Genomic DNA, 25,043 nt, shown 5'->3' on the forward strand with positions numbered 1-25,043 from the left:
TCGGGAGAGGGAGCCTTTGAGGAGAAGAAAGCATCCCTAAGTAGTCTCAGATGCTGTTGTGGGTCTGGCTGGGGGACAGACAAAAGGAGGTCTCCATTCTGGGACTAAGTCCCCTCTCGGTACCTCACTTTTTACCACCACCCCCCACCTCTCCCCCAGGCCTAGAATGTTGCCAGGCCGCCGAGGGAGTCATGCGATACCCACTTGCCAAGTATTTAAATACATCCACTTATAAAAGAGGCCCTGTGGCCACCAAGTGAGCTCCGTTTTTACCGAACACAGCGTGGGAACGCTTCCAAGCCAGTGGTTCAAAGCGGGGGCGGGGAGGGGGGACCTGGCTTTGAATTTGGACTCCACTGAATAGCCACGTGGCTTTTCTGAGCCTTCCTCTTCCCTGCGGGTGAACAGTCCCCCACCTCGCGGGGTGTTGTAAGGGCAGAGGGTGCTTGCTGCAGGGCTGGCCTGCGGGAAGCTTTGTGGCAACAGGTTGCTGGTGTTGAGGGACATTTGGCGGAAGGAGCCCTTCGGACCTACCTGGTGAGACTGAAGCACCAGATTGAAGAGCTGGACGTTGCTGGGCATCGGGAGAGGGAAGCCTTCTTGCAGCCGCTCTGCCGTGGAGGAGGAGGTCAGCAGGGGGGAGGGGAGGGGGCGGCCTCCCTGAACCAGCGTCCCCGGCTCTGGGTAGGGACTGGCACTACTCGTAGGCTGGACAAGTAGGCTGCCCCAGAGACGCTCTTCACCACGCGCAGGGACCCGGAGCCTTGCCTTCTCGCCCCGTCAGCCCCTAGCCCACATTCGGGATGCGTGCAGACCTCCTCCCCAAGACCCCCCTCCCGAGGTTGATGGCAATGCTGGTGTACAAGGTCAGGGGCGGCTGCTTGCTGGGGGGGGGGGGGGGGAGGGGTAGACAGCCCATGGCATGCGACTGGGGGTATCTACCCGTGTGCACACGAAGCCCCTGGATGTTTAGGATGAAACTAGAGACGGGTGGTAGCCCGGGACCCCTCCCCCCATACCACCATATTCTGATGAGAGCCTCTGGAGACTTCTAAACTCAAACCTGGCCTCCCAGATCATTAGGAAGCTACATTTGCCAAGGTGGGAGATGTCGTAGCCTGTATCATAACTTTTGTCTTAATTGACAATTTCTAACTATTCTAGTCCCGTGGTATGTGGTCCTCTAAGAGAGGTATGTGCTCTCTTGTCCCTGGCTCTGCAAAGGTTAGGCTTTTATCAGGGCGATGAGCGGAAGCCGTTAGCCGAGGTTAGCCCTTCTTCCCTGGCCCTTCTCCCAGAGGTGGGCGGGGGCTGAGGGCTCTGGCTTCAGAGCTGGGATCAGATCCCAGCTTCATCTCTCACCCTCCCCCGGGACCTGCAACCAGCCCCCTGTGACTTCTCGGATCTCCCATTTCTTCCCACAAAAATTGGAGAGATTACTAATCCGCATGTCATGGGGCGGTCTTAAAGACTGGGTGAAATGGTGGGTGAGCACATGATAGGAGCTCAGCCCGTGGGGTCCCCTTTTTTCATCCCCTTTTCTGGGTCAGATGCCACGTGAGGTTCCTTTGAGTGACCACCCTCCAGCCTCCATAACTGGGGCCAGGTGTTAGGCGGCTGTAGGACTTAACGCCCTCCGCCTCCCCTAGGACTGAAAGTCAACCGTTTCTCCAAAGCGCCTTACCGTTAACCTTGGGAATCACAGCAATGGGTACAACATAGTTCATGAGAGCCTGCAGCACTTCAACCTGCAAATCAGAAGGACGGAAGCCTTGTCAGGGCGCCCGGGCATCAGCCTCCCTCCCCGACAGGGCAACCTCCGAGCTGGGACCCAGGTGATGCCAGGCAGATTCCGCAGCCCAATCAGGTCACCCAAGTGATCTCTTTTGCACCCAAAGGTTCCAGATGTGAAGCGTGTTCTAGATGGAAGGTACCAGGCCGAGGAAAGGAAGGTCATCAGAGAGTATTTAACCATGAAAACCGTTGTGTAAGAAAATGCATCACCTCAGACACTGCCGGCTACGGGGCAAACTGGTTCAACCCTTCTGAGGCTCTGTTTGGCAATGTTCAGCAAAAGCCTTAAAAATGTGTGTGCCCGCCCGGGTGGCTCCGCCGGTTGAGCATCCGACGTCGGCTCAGGTCATGATCTCACAGTCCGTGAGTTCGAGCCCCGCATCGGGCTCGAAATGTCTAACAAATGGGGGAAATTTCCTAGGGGGCCCGGGGGGGCTTTGATTCTAGGAAATACTATGCAACTGTTAAAAATAGTACCGTAGAAATTTAATTGTCCACACAGAGATATTCATGTTATATTTTTGAGTGAGGAAAAGCAGGCTATGGAAACCACACAATTCTGTTGTGTTGTTGGCTATGCATAGCAAAAGGTCAGGTAGGATATACTCCGAATGATTAAGTGGTAAGAATAGAAATGGCTTTTATTCTCTTTGGTTTGCACACCTGTAGGTTCTGATTATTCTATAGCGTACATGTTTTGCTTTTGCGATAGTAAAACAATACTCAAAGGTAATGTGGCACCTCAAGATGATTGCCCGGTGACATTTACAGCTTGTAAATATGGACATTTTTGTTTGGGGAGCAACTGAGTTTCCTTCTCCAGGCTGTAAATCCCTGGGCTCATGAAATGTGGTGCCCTTCTTCCCATGAATCTGAGAACTTTAAATTTTGATCTTACGCAGAAGCAGACGTTGGTTACCGACGGAGTCAAGCCACCGTATATCTGGAATATTCCCAATATTCTGGAAATATTGGGAAGAAGCAGGCCCACAAAACCCTGGCACCAGTAAGTCTGTGAAAATACAGTGAGGACACTTTGGGTCCTTCTGTTCGTTGTAGTCCTTTTGGGTGGAAATGGCTGGCTGGATTTCCATCCAATGGGGAGGGATGTTGGGATGGTCTGACGTCAGGGCCAGGTGGCTTCCAAGGTACCCACTTGGTGGGGCTCTTGGGAGGCATTTCAGGGATCCAAGAAAATGCTCTCCAGGGGTTCAACAGGACGCCCCCTGGGAGATTGGGCCGTGTGTAAGACAAAATCAGCATGCCGTGGCTTCTAATGGAAGTCACAAGGGCAACTGGAAGTCACAAGGGCGACGCTCATTCAAGGTGGCTGGTGAAGAGTGCTAAGCTGCTATTTACTTGGGCAACTCCCGTGCCCTAGAGGGAGTGAGGGGGGTGGGCAGGGGTGAGTCTGCTTAATGATGGTCAGTGATGGCAGGTAGTGGAATCATCTAGCAGGCTGGCGAGATACCCACTGTCTCCCCTCCCACCTGCCCTTCTCCACCTCTACATGACTCCGCCCTTCACCCAGCGGCTCAAGCCGAAAAGCGAGGACTCATTCTTCCCCACCCCCTCCACCCACATCAAAGTTCTCACCACGCGGCCTCGCACACCACTTCCAAAGCGTGGCTCCAATCCACCGTTTTTCTCCTTCTTCACCCACAAATGCACTCCGTCTCCCTGCTGATCCACCCGGGCCAGCTCTTGTCCTCCCATATCCATGCCCCCCCCACCCCAGCCAGGGGCATCTTTTATAAAGCTACAAACCAGAGCAGGCCGCCCCCTGTGTGGAACAGTCCACCGGCTTCTCACTGCCCTTTGAACACAATCTACTCCAGGCCAGAAGGCCCTGGATGAGCCAGCCCCACCTGCCTCTCAAGCCGCATCTCCTCCTGTACCCCCACGCCCAACTTGCTCCGCTCCAGCCACGCAGGCTTCCCTCCATTACCCAAACATGTGGAACTTGTTCTCACCACAGGGCCTTGGCTCCCGCTGTTCCCTCTGCCTGCAGTAGCTCTTTACCTTGCTGGCTCTTTCAGCCCAGATATCACCTCCTCAGAGAGGCTTTCCCTGATCACATGGTTTAGCCTTCAGCCCTCGCCGCGACTTGCTACCCCACCCTCATTTTGTTCTTCGCGCAATTAGGAAGGATTATCCTGGGTTTGGGGGAAGGTTGGAAGTTCGGAGAGGGGAAGTGTGGAGCAGTGATTGGAGCTTAGGTCTGTGGGCCCACAAAGCTCCACCTGCCGTGACGTCACATGCAAATTATATGCAAACGGACAGGTGGCCTCCACACCGGATGCCATGAGCCCTGGTGGCCCCTGAGGACAGTTCTCTCCAAATCAGGGGGACGGAAGGAGCCACCAAGGGCCTCAGACTCACCGAGAAGGGGCCGATGTCTGAGTGCTTCAGTTCTAGGAGCAGCCTGTGAGAAGGGGAGGAAGAAACAGACCACCACTTGCCTGAGCTGTGTTAGAGCCCAGTTGCTGGGGAGAAGGGGCCCTCTCTGGTGGATGCCGTCTGGTTGTCCCACCCAGTATTCATTCCCCCTCCTCTGGTCACAGCCCGCTGATTGTTTCTTTAGGGTACTTAGGGTATCCTACGTTGTTAGCCCTGAGCTCTGGGGTAGTCTGGCGAAAGGGCAGAGTCCACCTTCCCTGCCATCGTGATTGTTGGAAGGAGGGACCTGTGACCCATGCTGGTGCAACAAGAGTTGGCCCTAGGACTTCTGGAAATATTGGGGAGGAGGTGTTTTCTTTCCTCCGGGAAAAGAGAGCTCCCGGTGGCCATTTTTTGTGGCCCCTTGGTGACAGCCTGCTGTGAAATGGAGCGCGCGTAGGGGAGAGCAGAACCAAGAAATGGAGAGAGTCAGAATCCTCAGGATATCATTCGAGCACTGGGATCCACCCTTGCCTGAAATCCTTAGACTTCTCAATTACCAATAAACTGTCCCCTCTTTACAGTCTTTATGACATTTTAACCGTGATCAAAGAGGGGGGGGACCACGTGGCTCCTTGTTGAACCTCCATCCCTCACTATGTTGTGTGCTATCCTCCATGGGAAATCATAGAGCCCCCAGGAGGCAAGGGCCATCACACTCGCAGGTCACAGATAAGGAAACTGACGGAGCCACTAGGCAACTTACGAGGTCTCACAACTAACAATCAGCAAAGTGGGATTTCAATCCAATCTCTCTGATGCCCGAGCTCTTGTCTCGAATACCCTAGAAGGGGAGCTTGCAAACTCACCCTTGTTCGGCGAGAGGTGGGAGTCCCGGGACCCCTGCCCTGTGGACTCTCGCACCCCAGCCCCGCGTGTTTGAGAGTCTGTTCAGCCCTCACCCAGCTGTATCCTCTCCGGCTCCCCTACTTGGGAGGCCCACGGGCGTTCAAGGAAAATTAAATCCACATGTATCTGAGGCAGTAACACCTGTCAGAATGACGCCCGGAGAAATAAGCCGCGCGTAAACCTCAGGAGCCAGTCTCAAGGTTAAGAAGGACAGCTCTGTGCTGGAGAGAGGGCGGAAATGGGCAGGAATGTAGGTCAAGACTCAATCCGAGCAGCGCGAGCGTGATTAAGAGGCAGACAGCAGGTCTAGCGGTTGGGGCCATCACATCTGCTCTCTGAGGATCTCCCTCTCTGCTGTGTGTGTGTGTCCTTCTCTCTCTCTCCCCCCTTCTGTCTCTCTCTCTCTCTCTCTCTCTCTCTCGGTCTCTCTCTTATCATGCGTCTCCATCATCTGTCTGTCTGTCCCTCTCTGTCTCTCCCCCCCCCACTTTGTGTGTATCTCTCTCTGAGAGTCTCTCCATGTGTCTCTGTTTCTGACTTTCTCTGTCTCTCCCCATTGCTGTCTTTTCTCTTTTCCGCGTGTGCCTCTCTCTGTCTTGCTTACTGAGCATTTAGATTTCTTGTGTTCTCAATACCTCGACGCATTTGAATACCTGATTTCATTCTCACCTACAGCGCTGCTGGCCAGGAACAATTATTGGGCTTACTTATTTGTTTCTTCTAAATCACTGGGCCTCTTCTGCAGCCAGGGCAACGGGACCTTGGTGAGTTCAGTGTTTGCAAGGTGAGCTGCGCTTTGAGGGCGGGCGGCCTCAACACCAGAGCCCGCGCTGAGCCACAGCCGCCTCTGTTGGGGCTTTTCCAACACGAGGCGGCTGACAAAGTCCCAAGGATGGGGTAGGAGGAAATCGCTGTGGGTTTTCCGAGCGCTAAGGCGGATCAGGGATGCGGGTGGCTGGGCGCTGCCGTGGCTCAGCGCGGGTTGGAGGCACCAGCTGGCATCGCCCAGCCACGCGTCTGCCCAGGACGGAGGGGCCGTCCAGGGTGCAGGACTTTCAGTGCTAACGGCGGGGGGCTGCGGGCAAACCAAGATGACCGGTCACCTACGTGTACGACCTTGGGCGGGGCCCTTCCCCTCTGCACACCAGTTTCACTGTCTGTAAAACAGGGCCATGGGGCCCGCTGTGCACCATTTGAGGCTTAATTGCCACCGATGAACAAGAAAGCAACGACACCGTGCTCGGGGTGTTGTGGGGCCACTGCTGGCCCACGGGCCCCGAGAACGGATGGGCAGCCACTCCTGTCGTCCCCACACTTACCTGTTCAAACTGAGCTGTCCCACAAGCCTGTCAGGCGTGGCTCCGACCGTCACAGAAATGTTCATGCTCTGCAAAGCAGCAAGCCGAAGAGTGAGGTCCCCGAGCCCACGCAGAACCCGAGGGGGAGGGGCTCTTCCTTTTGCTCCGTGCCTGTCGGTGAGTCCTGGATTGTCAACCACTTACCACTTACCACTCTTGGATTCCATTCCTGAGTTCTCAGGCCGTTCTCACAGGCTAGGTGAGACAGACCTCGGGGCTGGAGTCCAAGCCAGCCCTAATGTCAAGATATTCATTCATCCATCCATTCATTCATTCATCCATTCATTCAACAAATACGGACGAAGCCAGAAAACCGAGCTCCCCGCCTCAGCTTTCCTGCCCACTGTCTGTAAGACCCGGGACGACCCCCCCCCCCCCGGGAGCCCATTTGATTGGCAAAATGGGGAAATGGGTCTCGACTTGAGAGACGGCAGACCTGCCTGAGGCCTGTGAGCACCCCCCGGTGGGGAGAAGGTCTGGCCTTCGCCTCCATGGTCACAGCGGGTGCCACCGAATGCTCATGGGGAGACAGAGAGAGGATGAACCCGCACACCAGCAATAGAACCCAAACTTGAACGAGCAAGGGCTTACACACGCAGATGAAGGCATCGACAGAGATGTGCGTCAACAAATAAAAGATGAATGGATGAACAAATATACACATGAATGTTTAATTGAACAAAGGTTTAAGTAAATGAATAAATGAATAACGGATTAATGCATGTATGCACCAGAACAGGTCTAGCGCATTTCACTTGAAATGCAATCTAGTGAATACTTGAATGAATGAGCAAATACACAAACGCATAACTGAATGACCAAAGATACGAGCGAATGAATCTGAAACGGTACACGTATTTCAAGGCAGCGACAGAATGAAGAGTTGAATGTATGAATGCCCGCAGAAGCCAGAAACAGTTAGTACCGTGGCTCTGGTCTCAGACCCTGGAGCGTCTGAACCTGGGCAGGTGCACCCTGGTCCCCCAACTCCCAGGGCGCTGTCCTCGTCTGCCCACACCTGCGAACCGCTTACCAGGCGAAGCACGAACAGGGGGGCCAAGGAGGAGTTCGGGAGGACAGCAAAGGCCTGGGCATCCAGGGTAGGGGCGAGGACAAGGCCTTCGGGGTGCACGGTGAGGTGTGGCGGGGAGGAGGCCCAGAAGACGAGCTGCACCTTCATGTTGGGGAACATCTTGGCCACCTGCAGTCCCCAGTGGGGACAACAAACAAAATGACGATTTTATTAAACTGTTTCTAAATCCTATCTTGTGTTGGCCCTGCATAAACGCCTCCAACGTATTCTCATTGTTTTTAATAAAAAAAAGTTTGTTTATTTATTTGTTCATTTATTTATTTATTTTTGAGAGAGAGAGAGAGAGCGAGAGAGCGAGAGAGGCAGAGAGAGAGAGAGAGGGAGAGAGAGAATCCCAAACAGCTCCAAGCTCCATGCACGGCCCGTCATGGGTCTCGATCCCACGACTCATGAGATCATGACCTGAGCCGAAATCAAGGGTTGGATGCATAGCCGACTGAGCCCCTCAGGTACCCCTTCCCATTGCTGTTGGAAAGATTGCACTCTCTGCACTTGGTGTCCACGACCTCACCCCATGGGCCCCAGTCCCTGCTCTCCAGCTCCAGCCATACGGGACTCCTCTCTGTTCCTCAAATATTGACCCACTCCGTTCCTGTCCAAGTTCCCCTGCTGAATGCTAATGCCCCCCCCCCTCCCCGTTCTTTCCCAGTTTGCCTCTTTCCCTTCCTTCAGGGGTCAGCTCAAATGTCACAGAGCAGTGGTGGCTTCCTGGGGGAACTGAGGAGGGCTTTGTGACACTGCTCCCGTCTCTCCTAGCTTCCAACCCTCCCCCAGGCAATTCACGGTTAGGCCATAAAGCTTCAAGGGGAGTCCCCTGGTCCCCCTACCAGTCACACTTCCCCACACCGGTACCTCCTGTATAGAAATTTCTGGAAGGGCCACCACTGGAGAGGCTGTTATGGATGGAATGTTTGTGTCCCCCGAAACTCATGCGTTGAAGCCCTAACCCCCTGTATGGCTGTAGCTGGAGATGAAGCCCTAAGGAAGAAATTAAGATTCAGCGAGGTCATAAGGGTGGGGCCCTAATCCAACAGGATGAGTGTCCTCGTAAGAAGAGACACCAGAGCTTGCTTGCTCAGAGGAAAGGCCATGTGAGGACACAGCAAGGAGGCAGCCATCTATTAAAACATTTTTTTGACGTTTATTTATTTTAGAGAGAGACAGAGCGCAAGCAGGGGAGGGGCAGAGGGAGAGGGAGACACAGAACCGGAAGCAGGCTCCAGGCTCTGAGCTGTCGGCACCGAGCCCGACGCGGGGCTCGAACTCACGAGCTGTGAGATCATGACCTGAGCTGAAGTCGGACGCTCAACCGACTGAGCCACCCAGGCGCCCCAAGAAGGCAGCCATCTATTAGCCCAAAAGAGGCTCTCCCCCAAACCCAAATGTGTGGGTACCTTGATCTTAGACTTCTTGGCCTCCAGAACCATGAGAAATTTATTTCTGTTGTGTCAGCCACCAGTCCGTGGCACTTTGTTATAGCAGCCTGAGCAGGCTGAGACAGAGGTCCTCGTCTAAAGTGACCTCATCCATCTGTTGGCTTCATTTATCTTGGCGTGCATTTTCTTATTTGTTTGGGGTACCTGAATAAGAATTTTCTCTCTTCACTGGACTGGAGCTCCAGGAGGGCAGGGAGATGGTCTGCTTTGCTAGACGCCAAGAACAGGGCCCTGGGCACATGGTGAGCCCCCAATAAATATTTGTTGCATGGAAAAGCCCCCAGTGTCTACCCTCGCGCCTGGTCACCTGGGTGCTCGGAGCCTTTCTCTGCATTGAGGACGGACTACACAAGGCTACTTCCACTCCCAGGCTGGGTTGTCTCTAGATCTGGAGAGGGGGGCTCTCATCAGGCCATTCGGCAAAGCTTAGTACTCCCCGGTACCCCCAGGATGCCTCATGAGTGGACCAAAGGGGAACAGACTCTTTCTTACCTGGGGGATGAAGATTCCAAAAACATCGGTTGTCAGTCGGAATTTGGATTCCTTTGGTATCTGTAGCAAGAAAAGAAGAGAAAAAGATCTTGTGGGATTATGTTACAGATTGGGGGGGGGGTCCGTAGGAGGGGTGAGAGACTGAATCCACAAATGCACAACAGCCAGTCTACACGTGACAATAGAATGGGGACCCCCAACTTCTGCAGCAATCAGCCTGGAACAGCCTGGACTGCCAGCTTCCGCCTTTTTTTTTTTTCTCCTGAAAAACTCGGATAGGCTCTCCAAACCAATCACATGGGATGCCCAGCTTCTCTCAGCTCACCTCCAGCTTCCCCGTGCCAAAACTCTCTTAGGAGCACACTTGTAAAGGTATAAAGCCATCAAGTTCCCCCTCCTCTGCGTGTGTTTGAGTCTCTGCTAAATGCGGGTGTTGGTGGCTGACTCTCTCACCCGGAAGAGTTCGCATTCGGGAGGTGTTTATCTTCCCAGGGGACACATGGTTGGTGACCTGGTTGCACCTGGACTCTGGACAGGATGGTTATTTCCTCATTTTACAGATGAGTGAGCTGAGGCCCAGAGCAGGACTCGGCTTTGAATATATCGGTAGAGACACTGAGGCTGATGATAATGGTGGTTTGAGGCTAAGACTGGATCAGGGCAAGGGCGAGGGCAAGGGCGGTGTTGGCTGTAACTTTTATCCTCGTCCAGGACTTCCTACGTGCTAAGCCCGTGCTGAGTGCTTTGAGAGGTTGACCTACTGCTCTGAGGTCACCCAGCTAGAAAAGAGGGGGCTGACATTCCAACTCAGGTCTGGCTGCCACTAGAGGCTGGACTGTGATCTCCCCCGTGTAAACACAAGTTCAAGTCCAGCCGGGCCTGCTGTGCTTCGAGCCCCGTGCTCTTCCCGCATCCACCCCCAGCCTGGCCTTACCACGTTGTCCGTGACGGTCAGGTTCAGGACCCCGGCCTGTTGGTACACGAATCCCGCTGTGTTGAAGAAGTAGTTGGAGATGCCCAGGTACACCATGCGGTCGTGGTCGCTGGGAAAGGCCAGTGGCGGAGGGGCAAAGGGAGGGGGACTGGGGTGGGCCCACCTGAAAAACTCCCCCTGGGGGCGGAGGCGACAGGGTGAGCCCGGGCTTCCTTCAGGAATTATAATTCAACGTCTTCATTCCAGGAGAAAATGGGCTGGGGGTACCAATCACGCACTCACAGAGGAGGAAGCCATGGCAGAAACTAACAAGAATGTCCTACGCCTCCTCGGTGCTAGTTTCTAGGGGCTCTTCCTGCCAGTCCTGCGAGGGGGATGTGATTATGCCCATTTTGCAGGAAAGCATACTGAGGCCCCGGGAGCCGAAGAGGCTTGCCTGAGGCCGCTCGTGCGACACTCCCAACCTCCCGGCCACTCCATCGGCCCAGCTTCAACCTTGCCAACAAGCACGGAAATTCTACCAGAAGAACAGCGAGGTTCTGTTTGTTGGCTTTCATCTGTCAAATTAGCAAAATGTTAAAGGGAGAGGTAAACTGTTTTAAGTGTATGCATATTTCAAGCTCACACCATCCAGGTTTGGGGGAGAGTGTTCAGATGCTGTGGGGGAATATATGTTTATAAGTTTCTGAAGAGCGACTTGGCCACACGTTGCCAAAGCAGATCATTTATTTAGCTAAAAAAACCCAATGCTGAGTTATAAAAGAGTGAGTTGTAGATGGATACATATGGTAGAAAACCATTTATGTAAAATTTAAAGGCATATAAAACGTGCTATTTAAGAATTATCGACACATAGGTAAGCAGTAAAAGTGTAAACACCACAGGTAAGAAGGATACACACGGGCGTCTTATCCGTGTGGGTTCCCTGCGGGGTACGGGTGCCCAAGGAAGCCTCAGTGTTTATTTTTCGAATGTTTCAAAGAAAAAAATCAGAGGCAAATATAGCAAAATGGTAACATTTCTTTTTTTTCCTTTTTTCTTTCTCTCTCTCTCTTTTTTAATGTGTATTCATTTTTGAGAGAGACAGAGTGTGAACAGAGGACGTGCAGAGGGAGAGGGAGACACGGAACCTGAAGCAGGCTCCAGGCTCCGAGCTGTCAGCACAGAGGCCGACGTGGGGCCTGAACTCATGAACTGTGAGATCATGACCTGAGCCGAAGTCGGACGCTCAACCGACTGAGCCCCCCAGGCGCCCCTTAATGGTAACATTTCTTAAAGCTCGGTGGTAGGTACGTCAGTGTGTAATCTTCTCTGTATCTTTGAATCATTTCGTCATAAAAAATTAACCACCCTTTCACCTATCTTACAGAATACCATGCAACTCTTTAAAATAATAAATAAGTGAGGGGCGCCTGGGTAGCTCAGTCGGTTAAGCATCCGACTCTTGATTTCGGCTCAGGTCATGATCTCATGGTTTGTGAGTTTGAGCCCCACATCAGGCTTTGCACTGACAGCGTTGAGCCTGCTTGGGATTCTTTCTCTCTCTCTCTCTCTCTCTGCCCCTCCCCTGCTCACATGCATGTGCTCACTTTCTCTCTCTCTCTCTCTCTCAAAATAAATAAATAAGTGGACCCATGTGCCAACTCTAATGCAGATTTTTAAGCGAGAAGAGCAAGTGAAAAGATGATATGTATCCATTCATGCAAACAGATTACCAGCAAAACCGGATGGGCTTGCATTTATGTGAATGTTTAGAACCAGGGAGCCCGGAGATTCACATATAACACACCCTGAGCCTCACAGCCATGACCTGTGGGCAGGAGCCCGGGGGGGGGTGGTCAATAAACAGGTTATTCTCAACCTTTATTCCATCGTACCACTTAGATTGTTTTTTTAAAGTATACTATTTGGTCCAGCAATGCCACTTCTAGGAGATAGCCAAGGATGGGCAGAGACCCAGATACAAGGATGTTCACGGCAGTTCTGGTTAGTGTATACAGTGAGCTCTTGGTTTCGGGGGCAGATTCCCATGATTCCTCACTTACATACAACACCCAGTGCTCATCCCAACAAGTGCCCTTGTCCTCAATGCCCATCACCCTTTTTCACCTCTCTCCCTGCCTCCCCCCATCAACCCTCAGTTTATTGTCTGTATTTAAGAGTCTCTTATTTATGGTTTGCCTCCCTCCCTCTCTGTAACTCTTTTCTCCCCTTCCCTTCCCCCATGGTCTTCTGGTAAGTTTCTCAAGTTCCACATATGAGAGAAAACATATGGTATCTGTCTTTCTCTGACTGACTTATTTCACTCAGCATAATACCCTCCAGTTCCATCCATGTTGTTGCAAATGGCAGGATTTCATTCTTTCTCATTGCCAAGGAGTATTCCATTGCATATATAAACCACATCTTCTTTATCCATTCGTCAGTTGGTGGACATTTGGGCTCTTTCCATAATTTGGTTATTGTTAAGAGCACTGCTATAAATATCGGGGTACATGTGCCCCTTCGGATCAGCACTCCTGTGTCCTTTGGAAGAATTCCTAGGAGTGCTATTGCTGGGTTGTAGGGTAGTTCTATTTATAATTTTTTGAGAAACCTCCACACTGTTTTCCAGAGTGGCTACACCAGTTTGCATTCCTACCAACAGTGCAAGAGGATTCCCATTTCTCCCCATCCTTGTCAACATCTGTTGTTTCCTGAATTGTTAATTTTAGCCTCTGAGTTGTAATATTTGGGTAATCTCTCTCCCTCTCCTCCCTTCCTTCCTCCTTTCCTTCCTATTTATTTATTTCTCTGCTCTGCTTCTCTGTCGTTTCTAACTTTCCTTTTTTGTATCAAATGTATTTTAGAACAAACAAGTAAACAGTAAACAAGCCAATCACCAATCGTGGAGGGACTGAATGAAGTACATCCAGAGGGAATTCAAGGGTGGGACCCACTCCAGCTGGGGTGGTCAGGGAAGGCTGCTTTGGGAGTGACATCCAAGCACAGACTCACCTGGAGTAGAAGAAGCCAGTGGGTAGAGGGGGGCATGCGAGGGAAGGCAGTTCAGGCAGAGGGGATGGGTAAGACAAAGGCTCTGAGGTGGGAACGAGCTTGGTGTGTTGAGAAAGTGCAAAGCCCATGTGCCTGGTTGGAGGGTGGTGAGTGGGGGGAAAGTAGCATGAAATGATACTCCATCTATCCACCATCCATCCATCCATCCATCCATCCATCCATTTGTCTGTCCAAGCAGAGTATTTACTGAGCAGCTAATAGATACCAAGCATGGTTCTGGGTGTGCACCTACAGTCAGGAACAAAGCAGCTATAGTTCCTCCTCTTTCATCATAGTGAGGGAGATAGACATGTGACTCTGTGTGTGTGTGTGTGTGTGTGTGTGTGTGTGTGTGTGTTGGGGGGTTGTTAATAATATGTGATGTTGAGAAAAATAAATCAGGATATGGGGGGGGGAGAAGGAGCTATTTCAGTGGGAGTGGGCTTTAGTGGGAGGGATATTTAAGTGAAGACTTAAAAAGAAGGGAGAGTTTATGTGAATATCTGGGTGAGAGCATTCTGGGCAGAGAGGGAGCAGGTGCAAAGGCCCTAGGGAGCGAGCAGGGATAGAGTGGTTCAGGAATAGCGGGAGGCCAGCCAGTGAGACCAGAGCAGGGAGAAGATGCCGAGATTAGGATGTTGGGGAGCCCCAGGAGGGCCTGTGGCAAAGGCATGAGGGTATAAGTTCCCCAGTGTAAGTCTCACCTTCAGCTGCCCATCCAGGCTGTCAGTCGTGGCTGTTGGAGGTGCCACCAGTGAGTAATTGATCCCAGCGACATGATCTATTCGAGTTGTCACTAGACGGGAAGAAGATGAGCCATGAGCTGCCTCCCCTGGCAGCATCTTTAGGGCCTGAGATGCAGTGTTGGCATCTGCTAGAGTTGAACGGCAAGGAACTGCAGTGCAGGTTCCATTCCCACCTCCTCCACGGAGCCCTCCCTGGGCTCCCTTTAAGGGAAAATGAACCCCCACCCTACACAAACAGACATTATCTCTTCCCCTGCTTCCATAGCCCTGAGATGTAGCTAAAACACAGGGGTCAAGAAGCAGAGAGACCTGGGCTTGAATTGAACTCTACCTGACCTTGGACAAGTTGCTTTCACTACTCTAAGCCACTTTTTGTCACGTGTAGAACGGGGCAGTACTGGTGACCCCACAGATGCCCTGGACATGGGAGGGGCTCAAAAGCCAAAGGGACCATTACTAGCAGTGATAATATCCCAGGCTGAGCCCAGGTTGGTTCAGGTCTGAACAGTGTGTGTGGTTCCCAGCAGTCATGAATGAGAATGAAATAAATGCCGGTCCCTCCTTAAGCCCTTCCTTCCCACATCAGAGGGGAAGACATGGGGCTCGGAGATGTCACTCCTCCAAGATGGCACAGCTGGAGAGTGATGGAGCTGGGACTCAGACCAAAGTCATTTTCCTGCCTGCTGAGGCCAAACCGTGGTCAGTGTCATTGCACTGAACATGCCCAGGTAGGACCCATCCCTGGAGGGTCTGGGGCTGTGCCTGGGGAAGGAATCATCTTGAATGGGCTCGCACCATGGGCTGCCATGACTGCTCCACCGGGAGGGAGCCTGGCTAGCAGGTTGGGGTACAGGCTCTGGAGTAAGAAAACCCCAATTAGGATCCTGCTTCTGCTTCTTTCTGGCTTTGCGACCTCGGGCAAGTCACAGTTCCTTTCTGAGCCTCAGTTTCCTCGCGGTAAAGTTGGGAGACTACACCGACCTCCGTGAGGCGTTGGAAGGCTGAGAGGAGACAGTTCCTCTGGGTGCGAGGACATGGGAAGCACTCAGCCAGTGGGAGCCTGCCCCCCAACCTGCAGCTCTTCAGTTACTGGGAGGTATGGAGAATTGTCCCCATTTTAAAGATTTGAAAACCGGGGCCCAGAGAGACGAAATGACCAGCGTCAGATCTCAGGGCAGCTATGAGGGCCCGACCACAGAGAGCTGGGACTGTTTGTTATTTGACCTTGGCACCGGTGGGGGAATGAATGGGCGTGGGCGGTTCTCGCACCTGACACGAGGGCCTGGCCCATTTGGGGTCCGATGCGAGCTGCCGGTTGAAAATCGTCCGTTCTACCCGTTTCCACCCAGACCCAAGCCCGTCTGGGAAACCTGGTGGCTCCATCACACTCTCCTTGTTCTCCTGTGCCCCTCCCCCTTCTCTCCCCGTCTCCTTGACCTCGCCCAGCACTCACCTGGCAGCGTCTCTAAATACCGTTGCAGCTTGGAGGACACGGAACTGGTCACCACCTTGCAGATCTGGAGAGAACCAAAGAAGTGGCCAGTGAGGGCTTCCCGTGGCGGAAAATGTCTTTCGGGAATGAGGAACCGGGCACGTTTTGCTTTCTTCGAATGCTTCTTCGAAGGAAGGGGGGAGGGTAGGAGGGAGGAAAGTGGCGGAGGGAGAAAATTGGTTGCCCTGAGTGTTTCTATCACACACGCAAGACTCTGCACGCGCCTAGAATATCGTCCTCTGAGGGGCCTGTACCTCTGCCGCGAGTGGTCTGGGGAAGGGGGTGGGGGTGGGGTGGCACATCTGGGAGCTGGGGCTGCCTGCCCCTGGGCTGCTGCCCTCCAGTGCCACTCCCCGACGAGGGCCACCAGATGGCTCCAAACCACAGCAAATCGCATCACAGCCTAGAGCCCAGCTTCCAGCGGCTGCTTGTGTCCTCCCCTGCTCTCCGCCCCCCACACACTTTGCGTAGACCGGGGCTCTTCCTTCCCTCAGATGCCCACCCTTCACTCTGTATTCCCGGGAGTTAACTGCCCAGCTCACTCCTCGTCATTTCCAGCCCTTGCTACGATCATGGACACCCTGGTACCTCGTTTATCCATCCATCCATCCATCCATCCGTCCATCCATCCATCCATCCGTCTGTCCACTCAAGCCAGTACTGTCTTCTAAAGAGTATCTTGCTATGATCAAGAGCTTCACCTCAGAGGGGGGGGATAGCCTGGGTTTGAACCCCAGTCCCATCACTTCCCCCTCTGAGCCTCAGTTTACCCATCGGTAAAATGGAGAAAACCATGACACCCCCTAGCATAAGGATTTTGTGCGGATTAAATGCTGGGATCCTTGTAGAGAGCTCGAGACATAGGGCCAATTTCACTGCAAGCACTCTGTGTATGCAGATATCCTCCCCCTTCCCTCCCCTCCCCCTTCCTCTCCCCCCCTCCCCCTCCTCCTCCTCACCGTTGTTGTCTAACAACAGGTGCATCATTACTTTTTAACCTGGCTGCTCCTGAGGGCCGCTCTGAAGGTGTCACCAAGAAATACTCTGTTTTAATAGTTCCAATGTGAAATGCTGCCGTTGCCCTTGTACTATGACTTAATTACAAGGACAGTTGAACCACGGGTTAGTCAGGCTGGTGGGTGAGCGCACCGCCTGCATTGCCTGAGCAGCTGGGTGCAAGGAGATACTGAGGTCCCCATTTTACAGATGGTCCAACCGAGGATCTGAAATTTGCTCAAAGTTGCAAAGCGAATTAGACCCGGGGGCCGGATTCTGCCCCTAAAACCCATTTTATAATCTGCTGTGGTATGCATTTTGACAACCACGCACTGCTTTTGTTTTGTTTTGTTTTACAACTTGGACAGAATGCCGTCAGACCAATGATCTGATCTGACTGATGTCTCCCTGTCCCCACTGTCAGTGCCTTTGACCGAGAACCCAGTGGCGGCCCTCTAGAAGACTGTACGGCTTCCTTGGGCTCCCTGAGGTCCCCTGCCCCATCTTTTGGCTCCTCCAGTCATTCTCACAGCAGCCACAGAAACTCTTCCAAAGCACAGATCTGGCCGGGTCACCCCCTTGCCTAAAATCTTCAGTGGCTCCCCGCTTTCCTCGGCTCACTTGGCCTGGGAGACAGGCGCAGGGCATTCCTGGCAGCTAATGGTTTATTCATGGAAAACCAGCCGGATGAATGGCCCCTTTTCTCAGCCGAAGAAGCTGGCCTGGGTGGATTTAGGGCGAGGGAGGGTTGGGGAACGCTAGCCAGTGGCCCTTTTCTGTTCCAGCCCCAGGGGATACTTTGCTGGCACGCTAGACTAGCAGCTTCATCAATCGTGTGGTTTCCGGGTGGGGAGCACCAAGAGGGGGGATTGGGGAATGGCAGGGATGGGGGAGGAGGCCAGAGAGCTGGGAGAAGGACGTTTGCCTGCGGGAGGAAGGCAGGGGGAAGAGCAGAGGAGGTCCAGGCAGGGCGTGGGGCGAGTGCACGCTCTGTGGGTGTGTGCTGTGACCCTCGTTTTAGTCTCTTGCTGGACTCCTCACGACTGGTTTTTAGAGCCGAGCCGGAGGTCTCAAAGAGCTATGAGGACGGCTTCCAGTCCTCTGGTCCGAGAGCAGAAGGATCCAGCGACGCCTGCACTGAGGGCCCCGCCCACCCTGAGCCCGTCTTACCTCGCTGGTCATCCTGTTTCGGAGCGAAGACTCCATTTTTTTGTGGAAGAGGTTGATCAGCCACCTGGAGATTGACATGTGGGGACAGGCATGAGGCTTCCGAGGTGTCCCTGGGCTGCGTTGGAGGCTGCCTCATCTGGGACACCTTCCTCCCTCCTTCAAGTAACCTAGGCACCCTCGTGCCCGGGCTTTAACTGGGCACACCCCCATTAGATACTTGGCCCTCGGGGTGCAGTGACTTGTTCATGAGTTTGTTTCCTCAGCTGGTGCACGGCTGGGGCCCCACCCGGTCTCAGCCTCTTTCGTCGCTGCTGCCCTCCCCCTTGACACTCCAGCCGCACTGCTCTGCAGTATCCTCCTGTGTTCTATGCTGCCTCCCACCACAAGGCCTTTGCACATGCTGTTCCGGCCCCTGTCCCCCACATCTGCCTAATTAACTCCCACTTATTCTTTTCATTTCAATTCGAATGTCATTTCATCAAGGAAGAAGCAGCCAGCCCTCAGACTGGGTCAGACCCTTCCGTTCTATGTGCTCATAGCACTTTGTACCTCTTTTTCTTAATTCTTACATTCTTTTGTGATCCTTTGTGAATCATTCATTAATGCAATGATTTGATGAATGTCTATCTCCTCCAGTGGGTCGGAAGCTTCAAGAGAACAGGGGCTGAGTGGCTCGGAGTCTGGGGCCGGATAGCCGTGGGCTGAATCCCTCTTCAACACCCACGAGGTATGAAAACTCAGGCTCTTTTCTATCCCCTCTCTGCCTTGGTTTTCCCTTCTGAAAACGGGGGCCATGACGGACTAACTTCACCGTGCGGCTCGACTGAGACAATTCACAAGCTGAAAAGCACGCTTGGCTCACGGTAATGCTAGCTGACGTCCCGCTGATGTTCGCTATTGCTAAGTCTTTATCGGCCACTGCTGTTTCCTGGTGCACAGCAGATTCTCAGTGGACATTTGTTGAATGGGTGAATCAACGCCTACAGATCTGTGGTGAGGGTTGTGCGGTTCAACACACGTCAAGGGGTTAGCCAGAGCCCGGGGCATAGTCAGGGCTCAGGAAAGTCTGTTGAATGAATGTCGGGTGACCAAGTGACTCCTGGAGGTGGGGGCGGTCTCTGTGCTGTCTGCGGACCCTGCCCCTCCCCTACAACGGAGGCCTCTGAACAAGGCCTGGCAAGAGGTGCACTTGGGATGTTCTCTGAATGCAGGGCAGTGTTTCTTAAGGTCTCTCCTCCCGCCCGCGGCCCTAGGAGACCATACCCCAGGCTGCTGCCTGAGATGTGCACACGGACACTGTTGATGTGGTTGCTGCATCTGGAACAGGAGACGGTGCAGTGGCCGGAAGCGGGGTCAAAGCCCAGCTTCAGAACGGCCGAGATGGAGACGCCCTCCACGCTCAGGTCAAAGTTGCCGCTGGTTTTGCTGAAGGGAAACACAGATCAAAGAGTCAGCGCAAGCAGTTTCTTCCCTAGTGCCATTCAAACTTCAAGCCTGGGCCGGAAGGTAGGTTTTGCTGCTTGAGATGGAATTCAGAGAGGGGAGGCCGCCTGCCCGAGGTCACACAGCACGGAGGGACGCGTGGATCTGTGTCTGCCTGGCAGAACGCTGCTCTCTCCCCTTGCCTCTGCCCTTGCTGAGTAGCTTTGGGTATGTTTCTCAACTGCTCTGATTTCCAGTTTCCTCGCCCAGACCCTTGACCGGCCGTTGATCACCGGCTTTGTCCCTAAGAATCTGCATGTTTGGAGACTTTCACCAATTAATGTCCTCATTCATGAAAGGGGGTCAATAGCTCCTCCTTCAGGGATGGAACGAGTTTGGTTGGGGTAAGACGGTGGACGTGAGTGTGTTTGCCAACTCTCCTTTAACATAATGAAGTACTGTTACCTTTTGTGCCATCAGCAAGTGAAATGATAGATGCAAAAGAGCCCACGCGAAGAACTAAGCGATGTTTACTGTGGGGAAGGGACAGGAAGGCAGACTCACGTCCCTCTCCCCAAAGTGTCTTCTCCTCCGTGATCCCCCTGGAATCGCCACAAAGTCGCTGAAGTGATTGGTCGTTCTGAGTCGCCACCCCTAGAGGGCAGGCTCACCGTGGTGAGAACCCAGTATTTCGATTCAGAGTTGTGGTTTGGATGATTTGCCCCAATTTTCCATTCCTTTGCCTATCTTGGGGGGGGAGGTGCATGCACTTCCAGGCTCTTGCCTTTGGGCTTGGCCACGTGACTTACTTTGGCCAATGGCGTAAGTGAGTAAAAGGGAGTAGAAGTGACCACGGGCTAATTCTAGACCTTAGAATGTTTCTGGTTGCCCTTTTCGCATGTCTGCCACCACCGAGGACATGCTTTGAGTAGCCCACAGGTCTAAGGAGGAGGACGAAGAGATACGTGTGGAGAAGGGCTGCCTCAGCTGAGCCCATCCCAGATCAGCGGAACCCCAGCTAACACACAGATACATAGTGATAATATATGACTATTGTTTTCAGCAGCTGAGTTGGGGTGTTTTGTTACACGGCCATAGGTAACTGATAAAGGGGTAAATTATAGGTCCCGCTTAGCCTTCCATCCTACGCTTCACGTACCAAACTCAATCTTGTCAATGTCTTGCGTTGTGACACGGACAAATGCTCAGCTATTAACCAGGGGCTATGTTGAATTTTCACACATGAAAAATCCCCCCCAGGAGCCCTGTGGGCACAAGTGGTGATGGGTAAGGCAAAAATTGAGTGTTCCTGAGGTCCTGGCCCTTACCCCTTCCAAGTATCACCTAAAGCTCACCCACACACTCAGTCAACACCAAGGTTGGAAACGCACATGAAGTTCTTTCGTGCCTTCCATTTTCCACTCATCTTGACGTTGGCGTTTGCGATGGAGAGATCGAGGCCCTCACTGGGAGCTAGTTTTATCTGGGAACTGGGAAGCTGGAATCCACGGATAGCCATGCTGTGAAGAAGAAATGCTCAGTTAGCCTCCTGGGGGCCCACACAAGAACTCAGTTAATGGTTAGTGCAGACTCATCCCACCCCCAGCCCTTCACCACATCCACTGCAGAAGAACCCGGAAACTACGAAAACCACCTTGGAAACTCTGTGGGCATTGGGCAGAGTGGCAGGCTTTAACGTCAGACAAATCTGCATGTGAACCCCGCTCCTCAGTGTACTGTTGTGTGACCCTGAGTATGTCACTTGATCATCCTGAGGCTCAGTTTTCTGGGCACAATAACCTCCATCTTGCGGGAAGTGTGACCATCAACGAGGATAACAGGTGTAATCTCGCCTGACTGCAAGTTCTATGAAAGGGTGGAATGTGTTTCTCTTGGTTCACTGTTGTAGCCAAGCCTGTTGTGTCAGACACATAGAAGGTGCTCAAAAATATCTGTTGAGTGAATAGGTGTATAAAATTCTGTAGTGGACATTTATGGGTTTTCTGCCCGGCACCCACACTCCCTTCTTGTGGTAACAGAACTTCCTTTTTCCTTTGGGGCTCCACACAGCTACTCCATGTCACTGCAAAGGAAGTTGACTTTCCATGTTCACAGGGTGGAGCTTTTGACTTGGGCGTGAGCTAGTTAGTGTAGGGTATCCCCTGGCCACGGTGATTGGTTCAGAGACGTGTACGTAACCTAAGGTGGGACGATCAGAGTGAGAATCTTAGTGTTTTTGCTTGAGATTCAAGGGGAAAGTGCTCTCCTTCCACAGGATTCGGAGTGCCGAGGAGATGCCGGTCGCCATCTTGCATCTCTGAGGGGACACCCCACCTGAGAATTGGACCTCCTCAAGAGAAGCGATGCTGAGAAGTGGCAAGGAGAAAACAGGGGCCAATGTCATTTGGGGCTACCTCAAGCTGAACCTGAGGCCAGACTACTCCAGAGACTTCTCAGACACGTGAGCCAATAAATTCTGGTTTGAGCCATTTTAGATTAAACTTTCTGCTCTTGAACCCCCTCCTCCAAATCCTGCTTGCTATATGGGCCTGGCACAGAGTTTTGGGGTTCGTGACACATTCCGCCTGCCTTGGGAGTCATGGTGAGCACCTTCGGTGGCCTCCTCTACACTCAGCTTGGGGGACTATATCCCCTCGGGGTGGGGTCAACGCTAGACTGGGAGTCTTAACCTCTCTGAGTTTAGGAGTTTGTGGCTCTGTGATTCTAGGTCTTGGTGGCCCCGGGACACTACAAGTTCTGTACACGGAGGGTTGAGTTCGACAGGCCTCACCTGTGGAAGCTATAATGCCCTTTCCCAAGATGCTTGATCTTGAAGCTTCCTGAGAAGGTGGGGATGGTGATCTTCTCCAGCTCCTTTTGCAGCACAGCCACTCCTTGCTGGCAGGCTGAGGGGCGAGAAAAGGGGTGACAGTCAGAGGCACAGCCTGTCCCTGTCCATATCAGGGGTCGGCTAGGGTTTTCTGTAAAGGTCAGATAGTAAATATTTTTGGGTTTGTGGCTCACGCGGTCTCTGTCACAACCACTCAGCTCTGCTGCGATTGCACGAAAGCAGCCACAGACGATAAGTAAGCGAATGGGTGTGGCTGTGTTCCAATAAAACTTTAAAACTTCTTTTACGGACACTGAGATTTGAATTCCAGATAACTTCCACATATTATTCTTTGACTTTTTTTCAATCACTTAAAAATGTAAAATGTAAAAGCCATTGTTTGTTCACGGGCCATGCAAAAACATGTGGCCAGCCAAATTTGGCCCGAGGACTGTCGTTTGCCAATCCCTGGTCTAAAATATCACCCCAAGGGGCACCGGGGTGGCTCAGTCAGGTCATGATCTCATGGTTCATGGGTTCGAGTCCGGTGTGGGGCTCTGTGCTCACAGCCTGGAGCCTTGCTTTGGATTCGGTCTCCCTCTCTCTCTGCCTCTCCCCTGCTTACGCGCTGTCATTCTCTCTCTCTCAAAAATAATAAACGTTAAAAAACATTTTTAATAAAATAAAATATCACCCCAAACACCCAGTCATGCATTCTATGAGTATTCACGGAACACCTACTCTGCACCTCGCTCTGTGCTGTGCCCTCGCAAACACTCCATCTCTCTAACCTTTGGCCTCTCTCCACAGGACCTTTGCTTGTGCCATTTCTGCTGCCTAGGAAACCCTTCCCTCCCACCTTCACCTGGTTAACTTCTGGTCCGCTCCATCCTCACTTCCTCCGGGAACCTTCTCTGACCCAGGAGACGAAAGCAATCCTCCTTGTTATCATTCTCGTGATGCCACGGGCATGACTGTTTGTAATTGTACATCTATGCATGTGACGCTGTGGTTACCACCTCTCCCAACTGCTAGACAGGAACCCTTCAAGGCTCGCAGCGGCCACATCCGTTTTGTTGATGAACGTGGCCCCTCCATTTACCGTAGTGATCGGCACTTACTATTAGAAGGCACTTAATATTGGGTGAATAAATGAACGAACGCCCAAAGTCAGGAATCCTGCCATCAGTTAGGTGGCTAACGGCGTCCAAGGACCCGTCGAAAGGCAGACATGTTACTTGAGAAGGAGGAAGTGGTAAGAAGAGGGATCCCAGGCTTTGTGTTTTCCAACAGCCAGTGGAAATGACGTCTCCCCCCACATTTACTCTTATTCTGTGCCAGGCACTGATCTGAGCTCTGTACACGTATTAAGCTATTGAATCTGAAAACCCCCGGGAGGAGGTCCTGTCACCACCCCCAAGTCACAGGTGAGGAGGAGGAAATTTGGGAAAGTGGCCACACAGCTGACAAGTGATGACCCTTCAAATCCTGACCCTTCCGGTCCCGGAGCCCGTGCACTGGGCCAGGTCTTAAAGGATCTCAAATGCCATGCTAAAGGATCAGGACATCTTCTGAAGGCAGGGACATGAGCAGATTTGCCATATTTCAGGACACCCACTGTGGTTGCCACATGGGGAAACTGAGTCTGCTGTGACAGAACACGAAGACTTCTGGGTTTAAAAGCTGAGCCCAGGCCTCTGCTCCCAGGAAGCCTTCAAGGCCACCCCGTACTCTTGTCTCCGAGCTCACGTGGAGCCTTCTGCCTGCACCTGGGATTCAGAGATGTCCTGCCTGGGTTGGGGAAGGAATTCGGGGGTGGGGTGCCAGGTCCCCCTGAGTTCTGTCCCCGTTCCCTCAGCCGCAGGCCAGCCCATGAGGGTCTGCCTTCTCCTTGTTCTGACCTCTGCGCGCCTGGATCTCCCGCACTGTTCCACAGTTCATCTCTCTGCCACTGGGGGGCAGCGTCGAGCAGCCCCGCGCGGGGAAGGTGGGGGGCGTGAGCCAAGACTGGTGGCGAGATCTAGGCGCGCACTTCCCTAGTGCCTCCTCCAAGCTTCAGTTTGCTCATCTGTGGATGTTGCTGGTGACGGGTATGTCCTACCCAGGGTTGAAATAAAGATGAAATGACCGGCACAGAGTGGGAGCGGCAGGGGCTGTTTTATGCCACTCTTTCCTCTGTCTGGACCCGGATGAATGGCCTGGGGGGACCCTCTCTGGTACATCCAGATGGGTAACGTGCGCAGTGTGGCTGCCAAGCCCCTGCCCTGGGGGGAGACCGTGAAGAAGGGCCCTCCTCCCCCGTCCCCGTCACTTAACCTCCTCACAGGGCCTGGGCTCTGCCCACGCTGAAGATGGAGCCAGGAATCTCAAGGCAAAACTCAATCTCAAGACTGAGAATCAGCTTTGGGGGGAAGAGAAGGGCCTAGAAGCCTGAGCTGGCAGTTGGGTAGAGAGAGGGAGGAGACCATGAGGACCCTCAGGGGCCTGAGCACTGGACATGGAGTCCTCCAGATCGGCACTCCAATCCCAACCCTGCCTGCCACCTTGCAGCTCTGTGACCTTGGGCCACTCACCTTGCCTCGGTTTCTTCATATACATGACAGGGGTCAGAGGGCCTCCTTTGAGGAGCTGTGAGCAGGCCATGCACTGGAGTTAAAGGACTGCACACAGGAGGTGCTCGATAAGTGCTCCTTAGGGGCAGGAGAGGAGGGAAGGAAGGCGTCTGATTACCGTAGTCCAGGCCTTTCTGGGTGATCCTGGCCACAACGCCGGGGTTCGTGGTCGCAATCACAGCTGTGCCCAGGGTGGCCAGCACCACCAGGGTCGCTCGTGTCAGTGCCTTGTCAGGTTCCCTGGCCATGTTCTGTCCTCCAGAGCCGCCAAAGCCTCGAGGCCTTGGAGGGGAGCCAGGCATCTATAAAGGATCTGGCGGGGGGGGGGGGGGGGGGGGGGGGGG

At 53.1% G+C, this 25,043-nt stretch overlaps 1 protein-coding gene across 1 annotated transcript in view; it reads right to left on the reverse strand.

Annotated features, from left to right (window-relative positions):
- BPI (bactericidal permeability increasing protein) overlaps positions 1–24,947 on the reverse strand; it is a 26,229-nt gene extending 1,282 nt beyond the window's left edge. Inside the window, exons 1-14 of the mRNA XM_040447080.1 lie at positions 24,818–24,947; positions 22,049–22,163; positions 20,649–20,777; positions 19,099–19,260; positions 17,836–17,899; positions 15,631–15,694; positions 14,136–14,227; positions 10,396–10,572; positions 9,462–9,521; positions 7,474–7,641; positions 6,402–6,469; positions 4,177–4,219; positions 1,685–1,748; positions 535–611 (exon numbers count right to left, since the gene is read on the reverse strand). Of these exons, the coding sequence (XP_040303014.1) occupies positions 535–611; positions 1,685–1,748; positions 4,177–4,219; positions 6,402–6,469; positions 7,474–7,641; positions 9,462–9,521; positions 10,396–10,572; positions 14,136–14,227; positions 15,631–15,694; positions 17,836–17,899; positions 19,099–19,260; positions 20,649–20,777; positions 22,049–22,163; positions 24,818–24,947 (1,413 nt within the window). The remainder of the gene's footprint in view (positions 1–534; positions 612–1,684; positions 1,749–4,176; positions 4,220–6,401; positions 6,470–7,473; positions 7,642–9,461; positions 9,522–10,395; positions 10,573–14,135; positions 14,228–15,630; positions 15,695–17,835; positions 17,900–19,098; positions 19,261–20,648; positions 20,778–22,048; positions 22,164–24,817) is intronic.
- Between the last annotated feature and the right edge of the window lie 96 nt (positions 24,948–25,043).

Source organism: Herpailurus yagouaroundi, unplaced genomic scaffold (assembly GCF_014898765.1).
Source record: "Herpailurus yagouaroundi ecotype Mexico unplaced genomic scaffold, PumYag 196, whole genome shotgun sequence".
In the NCBI taxonomy this organism is placed as follows: domain Eukaryota; kingdom Metazoa; phylum Chordata; class Mammalia; order Carnivora; family Felidae; genus Herpailurus; species Herpailurus yagouaroundi.